Source organism: Entelurus aequoreus, linkage group LG07 (assembly GCF_033978785.1).
Source record: "Entelurus aequoreus isolate RoL-2023_Sb linkage group LG07, RoL_Eaeq_v1.1, whole genome shotgun sequence".
NCBI classification, from domain to species: Eukaryota; Metazoa; Chordata; class Actinopteri; order Syngnathiformes; family Syngnathidae; genus Entelurus; species Entelurus aequoreus.
Genome location: NC_084737.1, coordinates 38426478 through 38451984, shown reverse-complemented (window position 1 = coordinate 38451984; position 25507 = coordinate 38426478). Strand labels below are relative to the sequence as shown.

Here is a 25507-nt window from a genome sequence, read left to right as displayed (position 1 = left end):
GAAGGAATGATTTCCTTCAAGACGGATCTGAGGAAACAAATTTGGGACAATGTATACAATGAAGATAATGTAGATGATGCATATGGGAATTTTGTCAACACCTTTCTAACACTCTATGATAAACATTGCCCATGGAAAGAACGTAGTAAGAAGCAAAAGAAAAACAACCAACCGTGGATGACAAAAGGACTGAAAAATGCTTGTCACAAAAAAAACACATTGTATCGAATATTTATAACACAGAGATCGATAGAGGCAGAAAATAAGTATAAGAAATATAAAAACAAGCTAATTGGTATACTACGAACATGTAAGAAGGAATACTACAGTCAATTATTAAACAAGAACAAAAACAACATGAGAGCAACATGGGGCATCCTAAATAGCATCATTAAAAATGGTGCTAAGAAAGATTACCCCCAGTACTTTCTAGATGGAAATACAAAAAATGACAATATGAACCAAATAGCTGAATGTTTCAATGATTATTTTGTTAATATCGGGAAAAATCTGGACCAAAGAATTCCAAATGCAGATGATGGGTCAGTTGAGGACTTGAGTCAGCTCATAGACAGAAATCCCAATTCCATGTTTCTTAAAAGTGTAACAAAAGAAGAAATAATCAAAATTGTAAAAAATTGTAAATCTAAGACCTCAACTGACTGTCATGGAATAGATATGGTAACGATAAAAAAGGTTATAGAAGACATTTCAGAACCTCTGACATATATCAGCAATGTATCATTTCTAACCGGCAAATTCCCTTACAAAATGAAAATTGCAAAAGTCGTACCAATTTATAAGAATGGAGACGTACACCAGTTTACTAACTACAGACCAGTTTCATTACTTCCACAATTCTCCAAAATCATGGAAAAAATTTTCAATAGTCGATTAGATTTATTTATTAACAAAAGTGGGACGCTCGTGGAGAACCAATATGGATTTCTAGCAAATATCTCAACATCAATAGCATTAATCAAAATAACAGAGGAAATTACCAATGCAATAGATGGTAAAGAATGTGCGGCCGCAGTATTCATGGACTTAACAAAAGCATTTGACACAATTAATCATGATATTTTAATACAAAAATTAGAACGATATGGCATCAGAGGTTTGGTCTTGAACTGGGTAAGAAGCTATCTAACCAACAGGAAGCAATATGTGAAGATGGGTGAAAATATGTCAACACGGCTAGATATATCCTGTGGTGTACCGCAGGGATCAATATTGGGACCAAGATTGTTTAATCTTTATATAAACGACATCTGTAAAGTTACAAAGGACTTAAAGTTAGTTTTATTTGCAGACGATACAACTGCTTTTTGTTCAGGAGAGGACACACAGAAGATAATACAAATAATAACAGAAGAAATTAACAAATTAAAAAGATGGTTTGACAAAAACAGACTATCTTTGAATCTCAGTAAAGCTAAAATAATGCTATTTGGTAATAGTAGAAAAGAGCATCGTACACGAATACAAATAGACGGAGTAGACATCGAAAGGGTAAAAGAAACCAGATTTTTGGGAGTATTAATAGATGATCAAATGAACTGGAAATCTCATATACAAAACATACAACATAAGGTGGCAAAAAACATTTCAATAATGAATAAAACAAAACACGTCCTGGGCCAAAAATCACTTCATATTCTCTACTGCTCGCTAGTGTTACCATATCTGAGTTATTGTGCAGAAATATGGGGAAATAACTACAAATGTGCGCTACATTCGCTAACCATGTTACAAAAAAGATCAGTTAGAATAATACATAATGTTGGATATAGAGAACATACAAACCCTTTATTTATTAAGTCAAAAATATTAAAGTTTGGTGATTTGGTAAAATTGCAAACAGCTAAAATGATGTACAAAGCAATCTATAACCTGCTACCAAAGAATGTACAACAATTCTTCTCAACTAAAGAGGAGAAATATAACCTTAGAGGAAAAAATAATTTAAAACATTTATATGCACGTACAACACTTAAAACTTTTAGCATATCAGTATGTGGAATCAAATTATGGAATGGATTAAGTAAAGAAGTTAAGAATTGTACTGATATGATCCAGTTTAAGAGGTTGTTCAAAATAATAGTGCTTACAAAGTACAAAGAAGAAGAATTATGTTAAAAATAAGATATTCTTCATCTCAGTATGTTAATAATGACTGAATTAATTAATTACATATTATAAAACTGTTGTGTATACTAATTCATAGATGTTATTTTATTATATAAAAAGGTCAGTAAATGATTCTATATCATTGTAAACGCTTTGAAGTGGGAAAGGGGTAGGATTAAATAAGCTTTGCTTCTTCCTACTCCTTTTCGGGCATGATGTAAAATGAAATGATGAAATTGTGTGACGTATTAAGATGTAAGTGTGTTCATGTTCGAAATAAACTAAAGAAAGAAAGAAATAAACTCCAAAGTAAGATTACTAATTTAGTGTTAAAAGTTGAGTGGGCCCTGGGCCCCTCTCTAGTGGAAAAGTTGGGCTCTGAGGTCAAAACGGTTAAAAAACCCTGATTTAAATGTGCAAGCGAGTAATAATCGGTGATTAACCATGGTTAATTTAAATTCAAAAGTGTGATTAATCTGATAAATGCATCATTTGACAGCACTAGTTACAAGTTGACACTCAGCATCGAGGGTTGGAATTGGGGGTTAAATCACCAAAAATTATTCCCGAGCGCGGCCAGCACTGCTGCTCACTGCTCTCCTCACCTCCCAGGGTGTGATCAAGGGTGATGGGTCAAATGCAGAGAATAATTTCACCACACCTAGTGTGTGTGTGACAATCATTGGTACTTGTTTAACTTAAACCTGTGACCTGTGTTAGCAATGACTTGACTATAAATCCATCATCACTGGGTTCCATCTTTATGGTAACCTATCCCTCATAGAAAGTGGTACTAGAGGCTGAAAGGGCAGACGGGTGCTTTGGCCCCATCTTTCTTCTATGAGCATGCGTGTACCAACATGAGACTCTGGCACACTTTGACAGACAGCTATAGCACATTGACATGGCCCACAGAGTGAAGGGATTACGCCTGCAGGTAATTGGCCCGCTGACAGCGACATGACCCGGGCCCCTGTTGTGACCTCTTAAATTATGAAAGGATAATAAAATGGCAAACGTGCTCCCCCCACCTGCACCAGTAAAGCCACGTTGCATAAGAAAATAAGCTAATATCTGTGCTAGGTACATCTAGAAGTGCAGTCTTTGTTTGTAGCTATGGCCATGTTACACGATGAGTCACCTTGCACAATAAATACTAGCCCCCCATTTTTAAAGGAAGACATTTGAGGGGGCAAGTGGGTGACATCAAACGGGTGCCTCATATCCAAAAGTGTTGCCTGCTTTACTACGCCTCACAATAGAAACTCATAGAAGGCAGATGTCATAAATTAGCACATGGGCTGCAATAACACGCATCTCGGCGAAGTGACTAAATGGTAATGTCCATCTGTGCTCCTACAAGACGTACAGTCTCTCTAATGATCCCGGCTTCAGCTTGATCTGCTGAACAGGTCTCAGCACATCTGGTTGGAAACAAGCCAAACATGTGCACTTCTTACACTTTTCTTTTGGCTCAGGAGTAAAAAAAAAGAAAAAGAAAAGAAAAGCAGATGAGCTTAATTATGGTGAGAAAAGTAATGGTCATGTGACACATGAGGACCTGAGGGTCCATTGTTCAAGGATTGTGACTCAAGCATATTTGTCATTCTGCAGATCTCATTGGTTAACTTTCTTTGTTGCTATGCTGGCGGGATTTCAGATGTGTGGGAACTGCTGAAAACAAGAATCATGTGTTCAAACAAAAGACTGTGCTGAACGCAGCCCACTAGTACAGTATAGCTCACGTGACCCGCATTTAGCAATAAAACTAACAACACAAGCCCCCTTTTGCATAAATCATGCGGATCAATGTGTGTTGAAACGCGTTCACTGCACCTGTTCGGGGCCTTGGAAGCAGATCCGGCACTGGGGGGTTCGCAGGCTGCTGGCGGTGCTGGCCAGGGACACGGCGTCCAGGCCCACTTGCAGCTTGGGCTCCTTGTCCTCAAAGGCCAGGCTCCGGGGCCGCGGGTCGCTGCCGTAGTACTCCTCGTCGTCGTCCCGGGAATGGCAGTCGACGAAAGGCGGCCAGCCGCAGCCGCCCATCCCCAAGCCTCGCATGGCGGTGGGTCGTCTCTCTGGGTCGGGGCCGGACTGTCTCGAATCGGATCGCATAAACACCAGCACTTTCAGTTCGTTGAAAAACATGCGGATCCGATACTTGAACATGTTTGGCTACATAGACGGAGACTTATTTGTTTCTTCTTGTAATCAGACGGCCAATTATTAATCACAGGGGACTAAATGAGCCAGGGGTGTGTTTAAAAAGCGGTACAAATGAAAGATTTCCAAACCTTTCAGCCGAGCCAGACACAATTATTTGTGTTCGGCTTGGTCCATTTAGCCGTGTTTTCCCTAAAAAAAGGCAGTTTTTCGTCATGAGCACTGAGCGGCTGGCGGCATAAAAGAGAGGAGAAGGTCCTACATGTTTTGCTACCCATAGCAGAAGACTGCGAGGGATAGACAGAGCAAAGCCGAGGAAGGCGACTCAAGACGGGCTGTGTGGGAACACAACGACATGCCATCCACGCACTCACATCTGGGACCTTTGGCAACAATCATAATCCAAAAATAAAAAATAAACAAAATATGGCTTGAGGCGTTTTTTTAAGAGGGCTCTGTCCCATGCAGCATTCTAGGAGTCAGACCGTATCGTTCAAAAACAATCATTTGCATTTTTCAGCAGTCAAGCGGGACACAAAAACAGCCACGTCTGCCATCCTCGCCATCAAAAGGTAGAGGAAGGCGTGAGAGTAAAAAAGAAAAAGAAAAAAAGAAGGCACCCAGCGTTTTGATTTTGTTCAAGTCAGAGTCCAGAAAAGATGTGTCTGCGCCCTCCAGCAAAGAAACACCGACGATGGCATCGATTATCGGAGCACATGATCCCCATCATCAGGATGCTGCTGCTGATGCTCGCTTTCCCCTCCTCGAAATGGTCGGCTAGTGCGGCTACTTCCGGAACAACCGAGACGACATATCCTGATAGAAAGCCTTCTATTTTGTCCGTGGAGCGCGGAGGTGAGGCGAAGAGCCTCGTCGAGAGCTCCGACACAAAGCGGGGGGCCGCTGGCTTGTTGACCAAGATCTATCCGTGGTGCTGATCGCCCTTTGCTGGTGACGTAGGAGAAGGACCCGGATGCCCGGCAATCACGAACAAGGCCTGCCCTCCTTCCGTCTTCCTCTGATGTGGGTCACAGCTCTCAGGTCCTTCATGCTGTGCAATATACAGGCGCAGCTCCAAAAATATATATTTGATATCATTCTTGTATTTATTTCAGTTGTTCACTTCAAAAATAGATATTATTATATTATTTATATTGGTGCACAGAGTGAAACATGTGTATTTCTTCATTTCTTAATACTTTTGATGATTTGGCCTAATGCTTGCAGGTGATATTGACCTGTTTGTCTTTTCTCACTGAAGAGAATGATTTGACTTCCTGTTTGTTATCGATGAACTGTGAGAAGATTCTGGATTCCCAACCAAAACCAATAAAAGCACACAGGGTGGATTCTCTGTGCAGTAAACACAACTACACACATGCCATTAATGATTTGGTTTTATGGTAACAGAAGACACATATGAGTATACACATAGTCACTCTAAATACATAATTACATAACCTTTCATGCACGTTCCCCATGAAGTCATATCATTATACTTTTCATTATTCTGCAAATAAGCACACATATTGATTGTAAAAGTCTGATTTGGTTAATACTTGTATGCAGTTAATACATGCCAAAAAAAGCTAAATAAATTTGTGATAAGATTTCTGTTTCCTTTAAAATCTCCAATTTTTAAACATTGCAAGAGACCAAATTCGGTACAGTTTCTTATAAAATGTGTCAAAAAGTTCGATACAGTTGACCCTCGCCACATCGGGTCCAAATATTGTGGCTCCACAGCAGAATATATATATATATATATATATATATATATATATATATATATATATATATATATATATATATATATATATATAGTTTATGCATGTGTTTATATCAGTGACATGCAGTTAGGGGAGGCAGGTGAGGCGGGGCCTCACGTGCCATCATGGAAAGAAAAAAAATGTAAAAAGAAAAAAAATTCATTAAATTGTTATATGTATCCAGTGATTATACTATAAAGTTATTTTCCATTTAACTTCACCAGTTTTAGATAATTTTTATTCAAAATCGCTGAATTTTCACATTTGCCGTTCAAATACTGAGAAGAGACTTGCGGTGAGTCACCAGCCAGTTGAGCCTCGCCATGGATTGCGCAATGACTCGGCTAACTGCTGGCCTGCTGTGCAGTGAGACCGTATTGCTATATGAATTATGATTATACATTTCCATAGTTTAGTTAGCTGAGGTATATAATGTACAGAGTATTTTGTCAACAACTGTATGTGTGTAACGTATTTCTTGTGCTGAGCAATCATAAAACGCCTGCGAAGACGCACTGGCTGAGGCTCGCAGTAATCCCGCCTCCTGGTGATAGAGGGCGCTAGTGATCCCAGAGATCATTCATGCGACTACTCGGCTGCAGAATAAGTGACAACAAGCAGCAACAGTTAGCGATCGTCTATTTTTTCCTCTCGCCTGGACGTTTAACATGGAGGGTTACATATCTAAAATAAAACAGTTTTCTAAACTGGACTTTCAATCGAAGCAGGAGGTAATTAAAGGAAGATCTCCATCGAGACAGAGAGACTTTTAAAACTGAAGAAAGATAAGGAAGACTTCTACAAACAAGTTATTGATGCTTTTGTTCAGAAGGAGTGGTGCATGGACTTCATTTATAAGTAAAGGTAAGACAGTAATAAAAAATGTTTTATTAAATGTGCTTTTTTGTGTGCTACAGTTTGTATGTGTAAAGTTAAAGTTAAATTAAAGGCCTACTGAAACCCACTACTACCGACCACGCAGTCTGATAGTTTATATATCAATGATGAAATCTTAACATTGCAACACATGCCAATACGGTCGGGTTAACTTATAAACTGCAATTTTAAATTTCCCGCTAAACTTCCGGTTGAAAACGTCTTTGTATGATGACGTATGCGAGTGACGCCACTAGTTAAACGGAAGTATTGGTACACCTTTGAATCCAATACAAAAAAGCTCTGTTTTCATCTCAAAATTCCACAGTATTCTGGACATCTGTGTTGGTGAATCTTTTGCAATTTGTTTAATGAACAATGAAGACTGCAAAGAAGAAAGTTGTAGGTGGGATCGGTGTATTAGCGGCTGGCTGTAGCAACACAACCAGGAGGACTTTGACTTGGATAGCAGACGCGCTAGCCGCCGCTAGCCGCCGCTAGCCGCACGGATGATCGGGTGAAGTCCTTCGTCCTTCCGTCGATCGCCGGAACGCAGGTGAGCACGGGTGTTGATGAGCAGATGAGGGCTGGCTGGCGTAGGTGGAGAGCTAATGTTTTTAGCATAGCTCTGTCGAGGTCCGGTTGCTAAATTAGCTTCAATGGCGTCGTTAGCAACAGCATTGTTAAGCTTCGCCAGGCTGGAAAGCATTAACCGTGTATTTACATGTCCAGGGTTTAATAGTATTGTTGATTTTTTGTCTATTTTTCCAGTCAGGGGTTTATTTATTTTGTTTATATCTGCATTTGAGCCCGATGCTATCACGTAGCTAAAGTGTTTTGCCGATGTATTGTCGTGGAGATAAAAGTCACTGTGAATGTCCATTTCGCGTTCTCGACTCTCATTTTCAAGAGGATATATATAGTATCCGAGGTGGTTCAAAATACAAATCCGTGATCCACAATAGAAAAAGGAGAAAGTGTGGAATCCAATGAACCCTTGTACCTAAGTTACGGTCAGAGCGAAAAAAGATACGTTCTGCACTGCACTATAGTCCTTCACTCTCACTTTCCTCATCCAAGATGGCAGCCATGTCTATTCTGTGTTCAGTGTGTTCTTACCTGAGGTCTGAGTTTTTGTGTTTTTATGTATGAGATTTTAATTTTTTCTAGTCTGAATGAGTGGTACTCTGCAAGATAAACAAATTATCTGCAGAGTGGGATTTCTGGTGGATAGTTTCTTATCAAATGTCACTGGATTGCCATAGACTTTGGCCTACCTATAATCCACCTGTTCAGGTAGCAGTAGCAGACAGCTAGCACCCTCGGCCTGCCTGCTAGCCTTCCACCATCGGCCTTCCACCATCGGCCTGCTTGCTGCTAGCCTTTCACCATCGGCCTGCTTGCTGCTAGCCATTCCACCATCGGCCTGCTTGCTGCTAGCCATTTCACCATCGGCCTGCGTGCTGCTAGCCATTCCACCATCGGCCTGCCTGCTGCTAGCCATTTCACCATCGGCCTGCCTGCTGTTAGCCATTCCACCATCGGCCTGCTTGCTGCTAGCCTTCCACCATCGGCCTGCCTGCTAACCTTCCAACATCGGCCTGCCTGCTGTTAGCCATTCCACCATCGGCCTGCCTGCTGCTGGCCTTTCACCATTGGCCTGCCTGCTGCTGGCCCTCCACAGTCGGCCTGCTGTTTGCCTCCAGCCATTGGTTTTGTCTACGGGCTTCCACCCATCGGCCTTGGTTGCTAGCTTTCAGCCCTGTCTGCTAACATCTTCAAAAGTGGTAAAACAAGTGGAACTTCTCCTCTCACTATGTCACAAATCATTATATTGTGTTTTATACTTTTGTGTGGTTTTACTGGTGTCCCAAATGGGTCTGGTCACCCCCCTTACAAGCTACGCTACTTCAAGATGACAACTTTGATAATTTGACATTTCATCATAGTGGCAACTATAAAATAACCTCGGCCTTATCTCAGTTGAAGATTTCTGTGACTTTGGACAAAACAAAATGGCTGCATACTATGGTAGTGTCCATTCATTCTTATTGTTTCCTTGTTTTGAGAGATCACGTCAACATTACTGCATCCTCCCCTATTATAAGCACTTACTTTCACAGATTAAAGACAGACTCAAAAGATGGTAACTTTAAGCGCATGTTTAGTTATATTATTGTTATTGCTCTCAGGAAATGTTGAGACTAATCCAGGCCCTGATACACCTACACAATGTTTTACACCTGCGGATTTTAAAACTAGATCTGGTCTTGGGATTATTCATATCAATGTTCGGAGTTTACTCCCTAAACTTGATATGATAAAGATCTGGATAAACTCAACAAATGCTGATATTGTAGTCTTATCTGAGACTTGGCTTAAACAATCTGTGCTTGATAAAGATATTTACATTCATGGCTATAATGTCTATCGTACTGACCGACAAAGAAAAGGTGGCGGAGTGGCCATATATATTAAGCAGAGGTTTGATGTTAAATTAGTCCTCTCTGAATCAGTAAGTAAAGAACTTGAACTGTTATCACTTGAAATTGAATTAGCTAGAAATCACCACATTATGGTAGTGGGGTGTTATAGGCCTCCATCTGCCCCTAGTAATTCTCTATCTACTCTTGTGAAGCTTCTGTCTCAACTGAAATACAATGAAATAGTGATGGTTAGTGATCTGAGCTGGGACTGGCTCACATCTGTGTCTGACTCTTTGAAAGCACAGTGTGAATCTCTAAATGTAACACAATTAATTAACTCAGCTACAAGACCTAATCCTAAATGCCCTCAAAAAGCTACACTCATTGACTTAATTCTAACAAATATGCCCTTTAAATTTGTTGCATCTGGTGTTTTCCCTAATGATGTGAGTGATCATTGTGTGATTGCAGTAGTGCGAGGCACAAGGATTCCTAAAAGCAAGCCTCGTCTTGTTGAAAAACGTAATATGAAATTATTTGAGATGCAAGCTTTTTTACATGACTTGCATCTTTTTAATTGGGATAGAATTGCTCTTTTTGATAATGTTGAACTGGGTTGGAAATATTTTCACAAAAACGTCTTGAGTATAGTGAACAAACATGCCCCTTTTAGAAAATTTAGGGTTAAAGGTCGTGACAATCAGTGGTTTACATCGGACCTGTCAGATGTATTGCATGAGCGTAATGCTGCTTGGGCCAGGGCACGCAAGTCAGGGTTAGAAGCGGATTGGTTGAATTTTAGACAATTAAGAAATCAATTTACTTCTCTCATTCGGAAAGTCAAATCAGAATTGTATTTCTCCACAACAACAGAAAACCTCAAACACCCAAAGAAGTTTTGGAAAATCATCAAATCTTTGTCCGGCTGCTGTGATTTAGTCAATCTCCCACCTAGTATACTTGTTGATGGTGTCAGAGTAAGTGACAGAAGAGAAATGGGTAGTCATTTTAATAATCATTTTATTTCCTCTGGTTTTCTCTACAATTCTGACAACTCTACTGAAGTTCCGCTAACTCCGGAAAGAACCGTTGAAAATACCCAGGTTTTTAACTTTACGCCCTTTACCACAACAGAGGTCATGAGGGCTCTAAAGCAACTTAAACCTAGAAAGCCAGCTGGCTCAGATAAGTTGGAGCCGATCTTTTTAAAGTTGGCAGCTGAAATTATAGCTGAACCACTGACTCACATTTTTAACCTTACTCTAATTTCAAATGAAATCCCTTTGGATTGGAAATCTACCCCTGTAATCCCCCTATTAAAAGGAGGTGACCCTAGTAATCTAAATAATTACAGACCGATCTCTAAACTCTCTGTTCTGGCAAAAGTGCTTGAATCCCTTATCAGTGAACAGATAAAAGACTTTTTGGAAACCAACTTTATCCTGTCACCATTTCAGTCAGGTTTTCGCAGAAATCACAGTACTGTTACTGCTGCTATGACGTTTATAAATGATGTACCTGAAGCTCTTGACAAGAAGCAGTGCTGTCTGTCCCTCTTTATTGACTTTTCAAAGGCATTTGATACTGTTGATCATGTCATTTTTATCAAACGTCTTTCAGCTATTGGTTTTTCTCAGCAAGCAGTTGGATGGTTTGCAAATTACCTCACAAGTAGAACTCAGGCTGTTCAGATAGAAGGTTCCTCCTCGGACGTACTGCAAGTGAAAAAGGGTGTCCCTCAAGGTTCTGTGTTGGGCCCATTATTATTCACTATTTACATAAATAATCTTGGACAGATTATTCCGAACTCAACTTTCCATTTCTATGCTGATGATACTGTCATATACTGTACAGCACCCACTCCTGCTGAAGCCTTTAAATATCTACAACATGCATTTGACAGAGTACAAGAACAACTTTGCTATCTTCAACTGGTTTTAAATGCAGAGAAAACAAAGTGTATGTTCTTTACCACATCAAAAACTGTAAGATCAGCACTGTGTGAGAACATTTTAACAAGAAATGGGCAACAAATTATGTTAGTATGTGCTTTTAAATATTTAGGATTTTTAATTGATGACCACTTGAGTTTTAAGGAGCACATTCAGTATGTTGTAAAAAAACTGAAACTTTTACTGGGATTTTATTAAAGAAACAAGTCTTGCTTTTCTTTTACTGTGAAACAGAAATTGGTGGAAACAACCTTCTTACCTGTTATTGACTATGGAGATGTGTTGTACATGAATGCTACTGCTGGTTGTCTCCACAAGCTGGATAGTGTGTACCACGGTGCACTGAGATTTATCACCAACTGCGCTCCCCTTACTCACAATTGCGTATTATACTCAATGGTTAACTGGACATCTTTATGTGCTCGACGCCTCAATCATTGGTATGTTTTCATCTACAAAACCATTCTGGGTATCACTCCATCTTATCTGTCTTGTCTTTTAACAAAGAAACAAGGAAGTCACAATCTTCGTTCAATGAATGTTCTGCAATTTGTCGTCCCCAAAGTAAGAACTGAACTGGGCAAGAAAGCATTTAGGTTTTCAGCAGCGAAGGCTTGGAATAACCTACAATCGAATATTAAACTTCAAACCCTTGTTACGTTGAATGAGTTTAAAGCTTCTGTGAAAGGACTGCAGTCTACCTTGTCTGTATGCACATGTGTTATGTGAGCAAGTTTTAATGTCGTAAATGTGATGTTTTATGTATTTGTTTACTGTTTTTAATGTAACCTTGCTGCTGCCCTCTTGGCCAGGTCTCCCTTGGAAAAGAGATCTTTGATCTCAATGGGATTTTACCTGGTTAAATAAAGGCTAATAATAATAATAATCCACAAATCTTTCATCCTCGCTCAAATTAATGGGGTAATCGTCGCTTTCTCGGTCCGAATCTCTCTCGCTGCTGGTGTAAACAATAGGGAAATGTGAGCAGCACTCTAGCTTGTGACGTCACGCTACTTCCGGTACAGGCAAGGCTTTTTTTATCAGCGACCAAAAGTTGCGAACTTTATCGTCGTTGTTCTCTACTAAATCCTTTCAGCAAAAACATGGCAATATCGCGAAATGATCAAGTATGACACATAGAATGGATCTGCTATCCCTGTTTGAATAAAAAAAAATCATTTCAGTAGGCCTTTAAAGTACCAATGATTGTCACACACACACTAGGTGTGGTGAAATTTGTCCTCTGCATTTGACCCATCCCCTTGTTCACCCCTGGGAGGTGAGGGGAGCAGTGGGCAGCAGCGGCGCCGCGCCCGGGAATCATTTTTGGTGATTTAACCCCCAATTCCAACCCTTGATGCTGAGTGCCAAGCAGGGAAGAATGCTGGTATGAGCTTTTAAACATAACCCGTTAACTGCTGCCAATCAAATGGTGAATAAGATACTCTTTAGGGTTCATATGTTTGTAAATCTGACTGTGATGAACCTCACCGCACGTCACTGGTTTATATATATATATATATATATATATATATATATATATATATATATATATATATATATATATATATATATATATATATATATATATATATATATATATATATATATATATATATATCCATCTTCTTCCGCTTTTCCGAGGTCGGGTCGCGGGGGCAGCAGCCTAAGCAGGGAAGCCCAGACTTTCCTCTCCCCAGCCACTTCGTCCAGCTCTTCCCGGGGGATCCCGAGGCGTTCCCAGGCCAGCCGGGAGACATAGTCTTCCCAACGTGTCCTGGGTCTTCCCTGTGGCCTCCTACCGGTCGGACGTGCCCTAAACACCTCCCTAAGGAGGCGTTCGGGTGGCATCCTGACCAGATGCCCAAACCACCTCATCTGGCTTCTCTTGATGTGTATACATATACATATATATATATATATATATATATATATATATATATATATATATATATATATATATATATATATATATATATATATATATATATATATATATATATATACATATATGTATATGTATATATATATATATATACATATATATATATATACAGTTTATATGTGTATATATATATATATATATATATATATATATATATATATATATATATATATATATATATATATATATATATATATATATATATATATACAGTATATATAATCATATTATAATTTTTTTCTGGCAGGGATTAAGCATTTTCAAGCATACGCTAAATAAAGTAAATTTATCAATAATAGTAGTATTAGACACTAGAGGAGACCTATCCAATCAGAGCATGCTGTTCAGTATCATGGCCACTGATTGGCTTAGCCTTAGGCAGCATTACTATATTTGATTATAAAAGTGTAAAGGTGACTAAAGAGTGTTATTTTGTGTATGGAGTGCTCTCATAATATTGAAAAAGGTGTTTAGATGGTAGTAAACAGGTAATTTATGCTATAGCTATGAAAATATTTTATTTATAATGAATGATTCTTCCTTTATTTCAGTTATTTCCAGAACCAATTAACAGGGATAAACGAGAGGCTACTGTATTGAAAGAAGTGGGTCATGCTTTAATCATCAGATAAACATACAAACCTTTTGAGCATTTAATTGGTCTCTTTGTCTAAATGAATTTGCTGATATCAAATAACTTTTGCACAATATTCTCATTTATTGAGATCAGGGGGCATTTTTATTTGGAGACCACCGACATCATTACAAACATTTTGCACACTTTATGTCGAACTATTTTTATACTTTTTAATTTAAATTCCTCATTATCAAACTTTAATTTAGAGAAATTATGTTACTGTAAAGCAGGGGTCCCCAAACTACGGCCCGCGGGCCAGATACGGCCCACTAGCGTCCAAAATCCGGCCCGCGGGAAGTCCCAAGTTAAAGTTTTTTGTATTATTATTATTTTTTTAAAATTGTCCTTACTAGTCCATTTTCTACCGTCTCCTAGCCACTCAGGCAAATCATATTGTCTAAAAATGCATCTTACCACCGATAACGTGACATGCAGCAAGTGCGCTCTTTAAGTCAATTAGTGCGCAAGGAATATATATGTACGAATACATATATATATATATATATATATATATATATATATATATATATATATATATATATATATATATATATATGTATATGTGTATATATATATATATATATATATATATATATATATATATATATATATATATATATATATATATATATATATACACATATATATATATATGTGTATATATATATATATGCTGTAAAGTGACAAATGTAACATAATTATCTAAGTAGTGATTATTGAAACATACATTTACAATCCTGCCTGAGACAACTCTGAACTGGGCTCAAATCCGGTATAAATGCCCTACAAGACCAGCACTAATGCAGTGCACCACTGTGAAAATCTGCAATTACTTGTATTTGTGACCGCGCAGAAACAGGCTCAGCTATGTTTGCGGTAAAATTCTCGCACCTTGTCGTTAATTAATTGACATTTTACATGCGCTTCTTCGTGAAAAACGGGCTCGCCACATCATTTTACGTTGCCCACCTCATTTTACAGAAGACTGTAAAGGTGTGTGTAAAAAAAACCAACACTTTCTAGCTAAACGTATTTTTTTTCATACTTTGACAGAAAAAAATGTACTGCATGCAATTGCATATTTTCTAAACTTTAATATTATCTGATCGTGCAACAAGATTTTCCAAGCATTTTTTGGGTTATCAAAAATAAATACTTGAAAATCTCTTTTTCACCTTGACTTAAGATGTTGAAGCAAGTTTTCCATCAATATGTTGGTTTAATTTGTATTTTTATTTGTAGAAGGCATGAAAGTGGGCAGACGTGTTTGAAAGAATGTGTTTCCTGCACATAACCATCAAGATTCATCAGCCTATTGAACACTGAGGAACCTTCTTTTCTGGGACGTGTTGGTGTATGCGTGGTGTCGCCACTCCACGTCCGCCGTGTCCTCGTTCTCCAGAGTGCCCAGTCTGATCATGTACAACTTCATTTCAAACCTCAGTCCCACTTCTGTCAGCTCAATGTTCGTGTGGTCTGTTTTCTTGTAGGTGTGATGTCTGAAAGAGATGAAGTCCTCCTGGTTGGCAAAAGTGATGACACGCCGACTGTCCTCTTTGGGCACTGGAGAAAGGTACTAGAGGATGTTGGACACCCGCCTGCTTAGCCGAGATGTGAAGTTGTGAAAAATGAGATGAGGGTAGGCCTCGGACATGGTGTTGATGTTGGGGACATCGTGCCTCATGACCACATTATACAGCATGAAGTAGGCGGTGGGTCCAAATGGCAGGTGGCACACCACCAAGGCATCTGGCTGTCCTCTGGTCTTGTGAATAATCACCAGGTCTGTCACGTTGTTGGCTTTGGAGGCCTGAACAGGTGCGGGGACCTTGTGGTTCCCTCTGTTCATGTGCTGAGCTCCAGGGAAAAGCAGCTTCACCTCCTTTGCAAACATTTTGAGTGTGGTACTGGGTTTTCTGGATGTGGTGACCATGATTTTAGGGTCTTCAACTCCAGCCCATTTGTACTCGTCGTCCATGTGCGAGCTGACACCTTCGTACTCCAGGAATTTCTGCAGCTGCAACGCCTCTTTGCGTACCTCCGTTGGCAGTACCAGGTTTTCATCGAGAGCCCCCTTGAGCTTCCGTCTTTTCTCTTCAATTGTTCGTAATAAAAAATATTGGTAAAAGAATATAATAATCAAACATGATTGCCCATGCAAATTGTGCTATTATATGTTTATATTAATTTACTACATATTCACCTGAACAAGAGGCCCTCTGAGAGCAGCCCTAATTGCAATGTGGTTCTCAATATAAACAAGTTTGACACCCCCGCCCTACATTGTTCTGCGTTGTCGGCATACTTGTCAGACATTTATACTGTGACTTTTGACTCTGAGGCCAGATCTCAAAGTGACATGTACTGGTCCAGGGGGTCTGGAGCCCGGCCCTGCATCTGCATCCACAAAGGCAGAGCACCGGTTGTCCATTTTTGTCAGTCATTTGAGTGTTGTAAATGAGTAATTGTTCAGAGTTATGGTTTGCAGTGATAGTGCCTGATGGTCTAACACCTCTTGTCTTAATCGGATTCCTGTCTGGGCTCTGGCTGGGCCACTCAAAGACAATTACGGAGTTGTTCTGAAGACATTTCTTTGATATCCTGGCTGTGTGCTTAGGGTTGTTGTCCTGCTGAAAGATTAATCGTCGCCCCAGTCTGAGTTCAAGAGTGTTCTGGAGCATGTTTTCATCCAGGATGTTTTTGTATATTGCTGCATTAATCTTTCCCCCTATCCTGACTAGTCTCCCAGTTCCTGCCGCTGAAAAACTTCCCCACAGTATGATGCTGCCATCATGCTTCATTGTAGGGATGGTATTGTCCTGGTGATGAGCAGTGCCTGGTTTCTTCCAAATATGACGGCTGGCATTCACGCCAAAGAGTTCAATCTTTGTTTCATCAGACCAGAGAATTTTGTTTCTCATGGTCTAAAAGTCTTTTAGGTGCATTTTGGCAAACTTTTTACTAAGGAATGGCTTCTGTCTGGCCACTATACCATACATGCCTAATCGGTAGGTTGCTACAAAGATGGTTGTCCTTCTGGAAGGTTCTTCTCTCTCCACAGAGGAATGCTGCAGCTCTGACAGAGTGACCATCGGGTTCTTGGTCACCTCCCTGACTAGGGCCACGATCGCTCAGTTTAGACGGCTGCCTAGCTCTTGGAAGAGTCCTGGTGGTTCCAAACGTCTTCCGTTTACGGATGATGGAGGCCACTGTGCTCATTGGGATCTTCAAAGCAGCAAATATTTTTCTGGAACCTTCCCCAGATTTGTGCCTCGAGACAATCCTGTCTCAGCGGTCGACAGACAGTTTCTTAGACTTCATTCTTGGTTTGTGCTCTGCCATGCAGTGTCAAGTGTGGGACCTTAAATATAGACAGGTGTGTGCCTTTTCAAATCATGTCCAAACAACTGAAATTACCACAGGTTGACTACAATTAAGCTGTAGGTATCTCAAGAATAATCAGTTGAAACAGGATGCACCTGATCTCACTTCTAAGCTTCATGGCCATGAATACTTTTGTACATGTGATTTCTATTTTTCTATTATTATTTAAAATTTAAAAAATGCAAACATTTCTAAAAAAATAATGATAATAATAACTTTTTCACAGTCATTATGGGGTGTGGTGTGTAAAATTTTGAGGAAAAAATGAATTTATTCCATCCATCCATCCATTTTCTACCACTTGTCCCTTTTGGGGTCGCGGGGGGTGCTGGAACCTATCTCAGCTGCATTCAGGCGGAAGGCGGGGTACACCTTGGACAAGTCGCCACCTCATCGCAGGGCCAACACAGATAGACAGACAACATTCACACTCACATTCACACACCAGGGCCAATTTAGTGTTGCCAATCAACCTATCCCCAGGTGCATGTCTTTGGAGGTGGCAGGAAGCCGGAGTACCCGGAGGGAACCCACGCAGTCACGGGGAGGACATGCAAACTCCACACTGAAAGATCCCGAGCGCAGAATCGAACCCAGGACTCCTCAGGACCTTCGTATTGTGAGGCACATGCACTGGAAAAAGGTTGTAACATAACAAAATGTGGAAAAAGTGAAGCGCTGTGAATACTTTCCGGATTCAGTGTAGTTTACTGTGCAGTGAAAAAGGATCCAATCAGATTGAGCATCGCTGTACAGCTTATATCCACAATGGGTAAAATGTGCATGTGTAGGGATTGCTATGATATGCTGTGATGTATCAACAACAGTTTTTACACATACATGATAAGTGAATTGCAATTTCTGTCATCTGGGCCTGTTACACTGCTAGGTAGTGTAATATAATACATTTACTCAGGTAGGACATATTCCTTAAAACCACAATTGGATGTTGTGTTTGATGCTTTGTTTTACTATCTTTTTTATTTTACACACATTAGTAGTACGATAATTACATGCAAATACATTCGCTAAGATGAAGAATGTACTGACGTTGGTGAGATACAATATCAGTGATGGTTTTTAAAAGGGACTCTAATTGGGAGTTAAGACCCTCCAAGGGTAAAAGCTGGATGTGATCTTCAACCATTCAGACGGCAGCACTGCTGAATGTGTCACAAAGCTGTCTGCAAACTTTACTGCATCAGGTCTGAAGCCGAGAACAGCAATAGGAAAGAAAGTGTCTGTGTGTCATTTATCAGACTGGCAAGACAAGTTAATTACAAAAACATCAGCGGCACAAGTCCAGAGGTCACTTTAATCTGCAGTTTACAAAGAACAGGCTGCCACATCGCTACTCAGCATTCTGCTCCATAGAAACATGTTGAATAGAAATGCTCTGACACATTGATCGCAATGGGTTTTTCACACTGTTTGTTGCAAATATGGCTGAAGCCTTCCAGTGCCAGCAGTGCAGACAGAAAGAAACATGCTAGCTAAAAATACCAACTAGCATTGGTTTGTTTCATTTTGGACATGTCAAACAAGTTACATTGAGGAACATCACATTTGCACACTAGTAATGTGCAATACCACTGATGTTCTTTCTGATCTGATACAGAGCAAAATTCTGGCTGGTATTGGCGATACACTGATACTTTGTGCAAATCTACCAGATTGTGCAAAGCTACCTAATGTGTCTGGTAAAATGTAAAAAAGTAGTCAATTTCAAGTGTTGCTGTTCTTAAAGCAATGTTACGCATGTTAAGGTGTACTGTGACAAGGTTGTCTTTAATATCTGTTGTTTTTTCACAGAAACATTATCTTCACACCAAAGTGTTTAAATCTCATAATTTATTCATGTTCTCCCACAGAGAAATATCTTACAAACTTTTCAGTTGTACATCACATAATCTTTTTGGTGCGCAATATGTACGCTTTATGAGCAACATGAGTGTTAATAGAGCTTTGGTATCATCATCTGTATGTAGTGTGATCTTTGGTGTATATATATATATATATATATATATATATATATATATATATATATATATATATATATATATATATATATATATATATATATATATATATATATATATATATATATATATATATAAAATGGGTACTTAGGGTGTGCATAGGTGGTACCAGTTTTATCATTAAGTTGAACTTTTTCCCCCATTGTGGGGCAAAAAAAAGTATATCCTATCCTAAAATGTTTTAAGGATTTTTTTTTGTTTACACAACTGAGGGTGTACTTACACTAAACCAAATCATACTGTGCCTTGGCCGACAATAGAACTGGTAATACAATAGCTGTGTCCCGCAAATTTCACAGCGACAAAAAAACCAAGGCGTCCTCTACGTAATGTAGCGTTCTCACTAGCGGCTAATGTCCCTCCACTGTGCAAATCAATAATCATTGCTTTCATGGCCGGAAATAAACTTTGTTTCTAACAAGTATCTTGGAATATAACAATAAACTGTATTAATCAAATATACCTAATGTGTCTGGTAAAATGTAAAAAAAGTAGTCAAATTCAAGTGTTGCTGTTCTTGGGAATCATCTTTAAACAATATAAGATCACAGGTTGAAACTAATGATTCTGCACTGCATGCGTTACCTTATTTATCTTTCTCCTAAAAGCCTACAAGGATACATATACATTTTCTGTTTTATAATACTAAGTGACTCATTTTAATTGCCAGTAATTGTATTCGATAAATAAATGACATATTGAATGACTAAGCAGAGCGTGCCGCTGCGCTTGCACAATGCGTACTTATCTAGGCGGAAGAAAAAGTAGTTACTACCTATCGTGTTCATTTGGACAAGATCGCAATGATTTTGTTACTTTACAGTGTACCAAAGTAAAATTGTAATTTGGGAATCGATATTAGAGCATAATAATCTGTTATCGGTGGTATCGATATTTCAGTATCGAGCCACACATCAGGATCTCACACAGATATGAAGACACTAGCCATGCAGTTTACACAGCACTATACATATACAGTATATATAAATTAGTGTCGACTTTCTGTCTGAGAAGCAAGCAGCATTCCTGCTCTTTCATTATTGATAGGCAATATTGACCTGTTTGTCTCTTCTCACTGAAGAGAATGATTTGCCTTCCTGTTTGTCCTCGATGAGCTGTGAGAAGAATCTGAATATCCAACCAAAACCGATAAAAGCACACAGGGTGGATTCTCTGTGATGCAAACACGCATGTTAGGGTGCACTGCGACAAGGTTGCATTACCGGTCTTATTTCATTAGCATGTGGGCTTGAAGAAATATTAATTGTATTTGTGACAACTACACACATGCCATTAATGCTCAGCATAATTTGGTTGTATGGTAACAGAAAACAGATATGAGTATACACGTAATTACTCTAAATACAAATGACATAACCTTTTATGAAGGCATATCATCATAGATTTCATTATTCTACAAATAAGCACACATATTGATTGTAATAGTCTGATTTTGTTATTATTGTATCAATGTTGTTTTTGACAACCATCTTACATTTAGTCTTAGTCTTAGTCTTTTGGACTAAAATGCTTATTAGTTTTAGTCACATTTTAGTCACTTTTATATGTGATAGTTTTAGTACAGTTTTAGTCGACGAAAACTCAAAAGGGTTTTAGTCTAGTTTTAGTCGATGAAAAGTCAAAAAGGTTTTAGTCTAGTTTTAGTCCAAAAAAAAAAGAATAAAAAGTATAATATAAGTATATCAGTATAGTCTTTTAACAAATTAATTTAGGCCAATAAGTATTGGAGATTGCTGTTGGGCAGTGTCACACATAAGTTGTGAAAATAGCAGCAGATCTATAAGTTCAACCCATTGTAAGCTTGCAGATCTGCTATTTTCACAAATAACAATAAAGGAATAGTTTTAGACATATAAGGTTTCCACCCAACAGCAAATTTCTGATCCAAGGATTGTGTATTACACACAGATAAAGTGGTAACAGTGGAATCAAAGTTCATTACTCCAAAAAAGCCAAAAAACAAAAACCTTCTACTTCGGCAATTGTGGCTTTATTTCTCAGAATTTGTTAAAGTACAATGAACATAAACATGCTCAAAATATGAGTGATGGATGAGGAACACATATGCTCAACTTGGCCCTGTCTGCCAGTGCAATTACAACAGATATCATACAACCCCACTCTCTTTAATTTGTGCAAACCATGTAATTAAATAATCAATTAATTCCTGATTCCTTAATGGGGCTGGACAACGTCACTTGTGGCTTTTAGGCTAAAGCTAGCAGACTCTACGTATAACAGTAACTCGACCTGTTTAACATATCAAGTTACGTGCTGACAGAACGTACTCACAAAAAGATAACCACACCGTCACTGAATGTAAACATGGCTAAACATGCTGCTAAAGTAACACACACATAATGAATTGACGTTAGCGTAACAAAAGCTAACTTTAGCCTGAAGTTAGCAGCCCATTTCCGCCAGGAGTATGTGGAAAACGTACTAATGTATTAGCTTACTATGACATTTATCGATTATGTTAACAGCATTTGTAACTTACCTTCGAAAAAATATCCTTGTGGCGAGCCTTAAGGTGCCGCTTAAAATTGGTCGTATTTTTTCCGCATATTTTGTGGCCACATTTGTCACCGTCTTCCTTCACAATACACTCTGTCTTATTATCTGCTGGGTTATATTTAAAATACACCCATATGTCGTCTTTACGTTTGCGACCACCGAGCCCCTGTGTTGAAACTGCCGCCGCCATCACGGTCCATTGCCTGATGAGTAACAACAGTCTGACTTGTTGAGCACGTTGTGCGCTGCACGCCAGTTGGTGGGCGTGGTTTTAATTGACACACACAATAAACAGAAATGTCATGCATTTTAAACGTCTGACAGATTAACCACTAACATTTTCGTCCGTTCTCGTCTCATCAACGAAATCTCACACACGTCTCGTCATGTTTTCGTCATCAGAGAGACATGTTTATCTCGTCACCGTCTCGTTATCGTCATGAAAAAAAGTGGCGTCAACGAAATGATTTCGTCATCGTCATCGTTGACGAAAACAACACTGTATTGTATGCAGCTAATAAATGCCAAAACATGTTAAATTAAAATTGTAATTATATTTCTGTTTCCTTGAAAAATCTTCCATTTCTGAATAAATCCAAACATCATTAGGTACACCTGCATTCATGAGTGTGTCAACAATTACAGTATGTAACCCCTATGAGGTTACAGTGCAGTTCCATAACACAAGTTAATTAGCATGATAATCACATTGCCAAATCAATACATCTCAGTATCAAAACAAAACATTATTATTAGCAATGTGCTGATTGATCGGCCACTTATCACCAAATTTAGGGAAAAAAAAGTATATAATCGGCAAATGCACATTTATGCTTTTTGACGTGGGTCCTAAACTTCTGTGGCTGACACTATTTATTCTTAGTCCCTGACTGACAAGTGGCTAGCAGCTTTGTGTCTCCATACGAAATGTGGGGCAGGCCTCTCTAAGCTAATAATAATAATAATCTTTTACAGCAATACAAATCTACATCATCACTGGAGCACAAGGCTAAACATGTTACACATCGAGAGCAAGTAGGAGCAGGCATGCAATGGCTAAGCTAACCTAGCTAGAAAAAATAAAATAAATTGTTTGGATTTACATGACGTTACGTCCGGCTCAGATCCCGCTCATTAATTATGTGTAGTGGTCAAGCCAGCGTCTGTTCTCAATGGGTACTAGGCGCCATTTAGCCTTTCTCGAAGAAAAAAGGCTCAATGCTTGCGCGGTTTTCGGCTGTACGAACCATTCAAATCGCGAAAAGGATAAACGTTTCTTCAGAGTTCTCGGAGAGGTAATCAAGAAGAGCGGAAGAGTGCAAGATTGTGCGAAGGGCGACGAGAAAAGTGGCACGCACTCCATTCTAAAGTTTACCGTGATCACTTTGTTAAAGGTTTGTTTGATACATTTTGAATATACAAACGTACTTTACTCGTTTAGTATTTCCCATTGAAGTATTATCTTGATGTTATTTACATTAACATTTTTAACAAACAGAAAGTCAGGGTTAATGATACTTGTCAGGAAAGGTACTTCTAGGTCTAAGCCACCTGCGCGTACACCTGATACTCATTTCCTCCTGATTACTTAAGCTCTCCAGCCCCTTTACTCGGTGCCAGTAGATTTCTGATGGTTCACCCTTCCAGTCGTGTACATCTCTGCTTTGAATCCACTCACGCTTCTCATTCCCTGTGGCTTAGTCCCGGCATTGCTGTGTAATGTCAATTTTTACTTTTCCATACCTTCTGTGTTCGATTTCTGTTCCTCACACCGTAAGTGTGCATCGTTAGTTATTTTTTTCCTCACTCCTTTTTAAGTGCTGTTTTTGTAATTTTTTATTATTTCAAGCCGATCGTGACACGCAGAAAGTAAGCAGTTATTAACAGGAAATTAACAAGCAGATCAACACGAGTTTGGCGAGAGGATAATATAATAACTATTGGTGTGTCAGCATTGTCAAAGCCAGGACATGACATGTAAGAGGGCAGATTTACCCATAAATGAGTGGTGTCGATACCAAGGGTAGTATCAGTATTTGAGCAATACCAAAGTAATTAGGTCAATATTTTTATTTTCTGAAAATGTTTTTCTTGTTGTTTTGGTTATTGTTTACAAACTCAGGGAATAATTCCCCCGCCACAGGAGGACTTTGAGACAAATGATTTAAAAGACCAGTGGTAGTTTTTGTTTAGTGTGCTTTTGACTTTGTTTTTGTTTTATCAATCAAGCAAATAATCAAAGTGTATTTAAAGTATATATCCCTTAAACACAAGTACCTCAAAGGGCTGCACAGAAAGAAAAAAACATCCCCTGATCTCAGCTCAATCCGGCAAGGAAAAACCCAAAAGCCCAAAATGGGAAAAAGACACAACCTTGGGAAGGAGCCGGAGAGGTGGGGATACCTCCTGGGTGACCTACTGCAATGGATGCCAAGTGGGTACAGTTATTATTCATGATAATGTGAGAGTCCAGTCCATTGGGGGCATGCAGAGGATCGTAGGAGGTCTTCATCCATGGCATAGAAGAGTGGTCCACCTCTGGTCACGACTTAGAACAACGAGCACCTCTCCAGACTGGTACCTCTCCAAGGATTATAAGTAGCATCATAAAACCCTGATCGAACCGTTCCTAAATATCATCTCTGTAGAGACAAACTTCTAATACAATTCCAGTTACGTGTAGCCTGCGGGTGTACCTATGAAGTGTCGGGTGAGTACTGATTTGATCTAACTTCTGCACGTCCATTCAAAGTTGTATTGTAAAAATGCACAAATTTCATGAATCAGCAGCATCTGACCTGCTTGACTCGGATCATTAACAAGGCACCTTCAACTACGTCTAAGGGCCTATTGAGGAGAATGCGACCTCGCCCCGCCCCTCTCATACTGAGTTGAGAGTCAGTGCGATGATTGATAGTGTTTTAAAATCCTTCTTCCGTGTGCTTGCACAGCGCGTTCTATATCTGTAAAAGACAGATGGCAGTCTCTGTTGGTGCAATTCTCCACAGCTTGTAGCAGCTAATACACCCGGCATATGGGCCTGATCACAAGGTGGAGACTGGCATGGGGCCCTCAGAGAACATGCTGACAGGATAGTGGCTTGCATGTGTGGTTCACTTCCCAAAACGCTGCTGCCGGACACTCTCAAAATCTTACATAAATGTTCCTGTCTCAGGAAAGTGAACATGCAGGTGGTCACTGCGCTGAAGTGTTCAAGGCCAAGGATTAGGTCACAGCTTTCATAATGAGGGGGCTGCCGTACTTGTCAGATAAACCAACCTCACTGACAACATTGTTGGTATCAAAATAACCTTTCTTTATTTTAAAAATCTAATTGTGCAAGATATCCCTCTGCTACCCCCACACGCCTGGAGCCCGTCCAGGCGAGAGGATTAACAGCCATCTGAAGGAATATCACAGGGAATCAACCAAGATTTTAAAATGGTCTCTTTTTACAGATTCCATCTTCATAATTTTTCCACTTTCATTCTGTGTGCTTCACAATTTGCTTGTTTGGACAATAGTTCCTGTCTGAGAGCACAAATACCAGCACTGTTGTCCAGCAGAACCCACTTTACTGCCCCCATGTGGTAGAAATTCACTGAAAAATGAGAAGCTTCACTCTACATTTTTAAAGTAATAAATGTC

The 25507-nt window shown here is 39.2% G+C and overlaps 1 protein-coding gene and 1 pseudogene across 2 annotated transcripts in view; both read right to left on the bottom strand.

Annotated features, from left to right (window-relative positions):
* Nucleotides 1-5257, bottom strand: part of marchf9 (membrane-associated ring finger (C3HC4) 9) — an 87618-nt gene extending 82361 nt beyond the window's left edge. Inside the window, exon 1 of one of the 2 annotated variants that reach the window (XM_062053532.1) lies at nt 3967-5257. In XM_062053532.1, the coding sequence (XP_061909516.1) occupies nt 3967-4299 (333 nt within the window). In that variant the 5' untranslated portion in view covers nt 4300-5257. The remainder of the gene's footprint in view (nt 1-3966) is intronic. The other variant, XM_062053531.1, reaches the window with a different exon arrangement.
* A 9903-nt stretch (nt 5258-15160) lies between these two features.
* On the bottom strand, nt 15161-25446 carry LOC133654364 (U3 small nucleolar ribonucleoprotein protein IMP4-like; annotated as a pseudogene).
* Between the last annotated feature and the right edge of the window lie 61 nt (nt 25447-25507).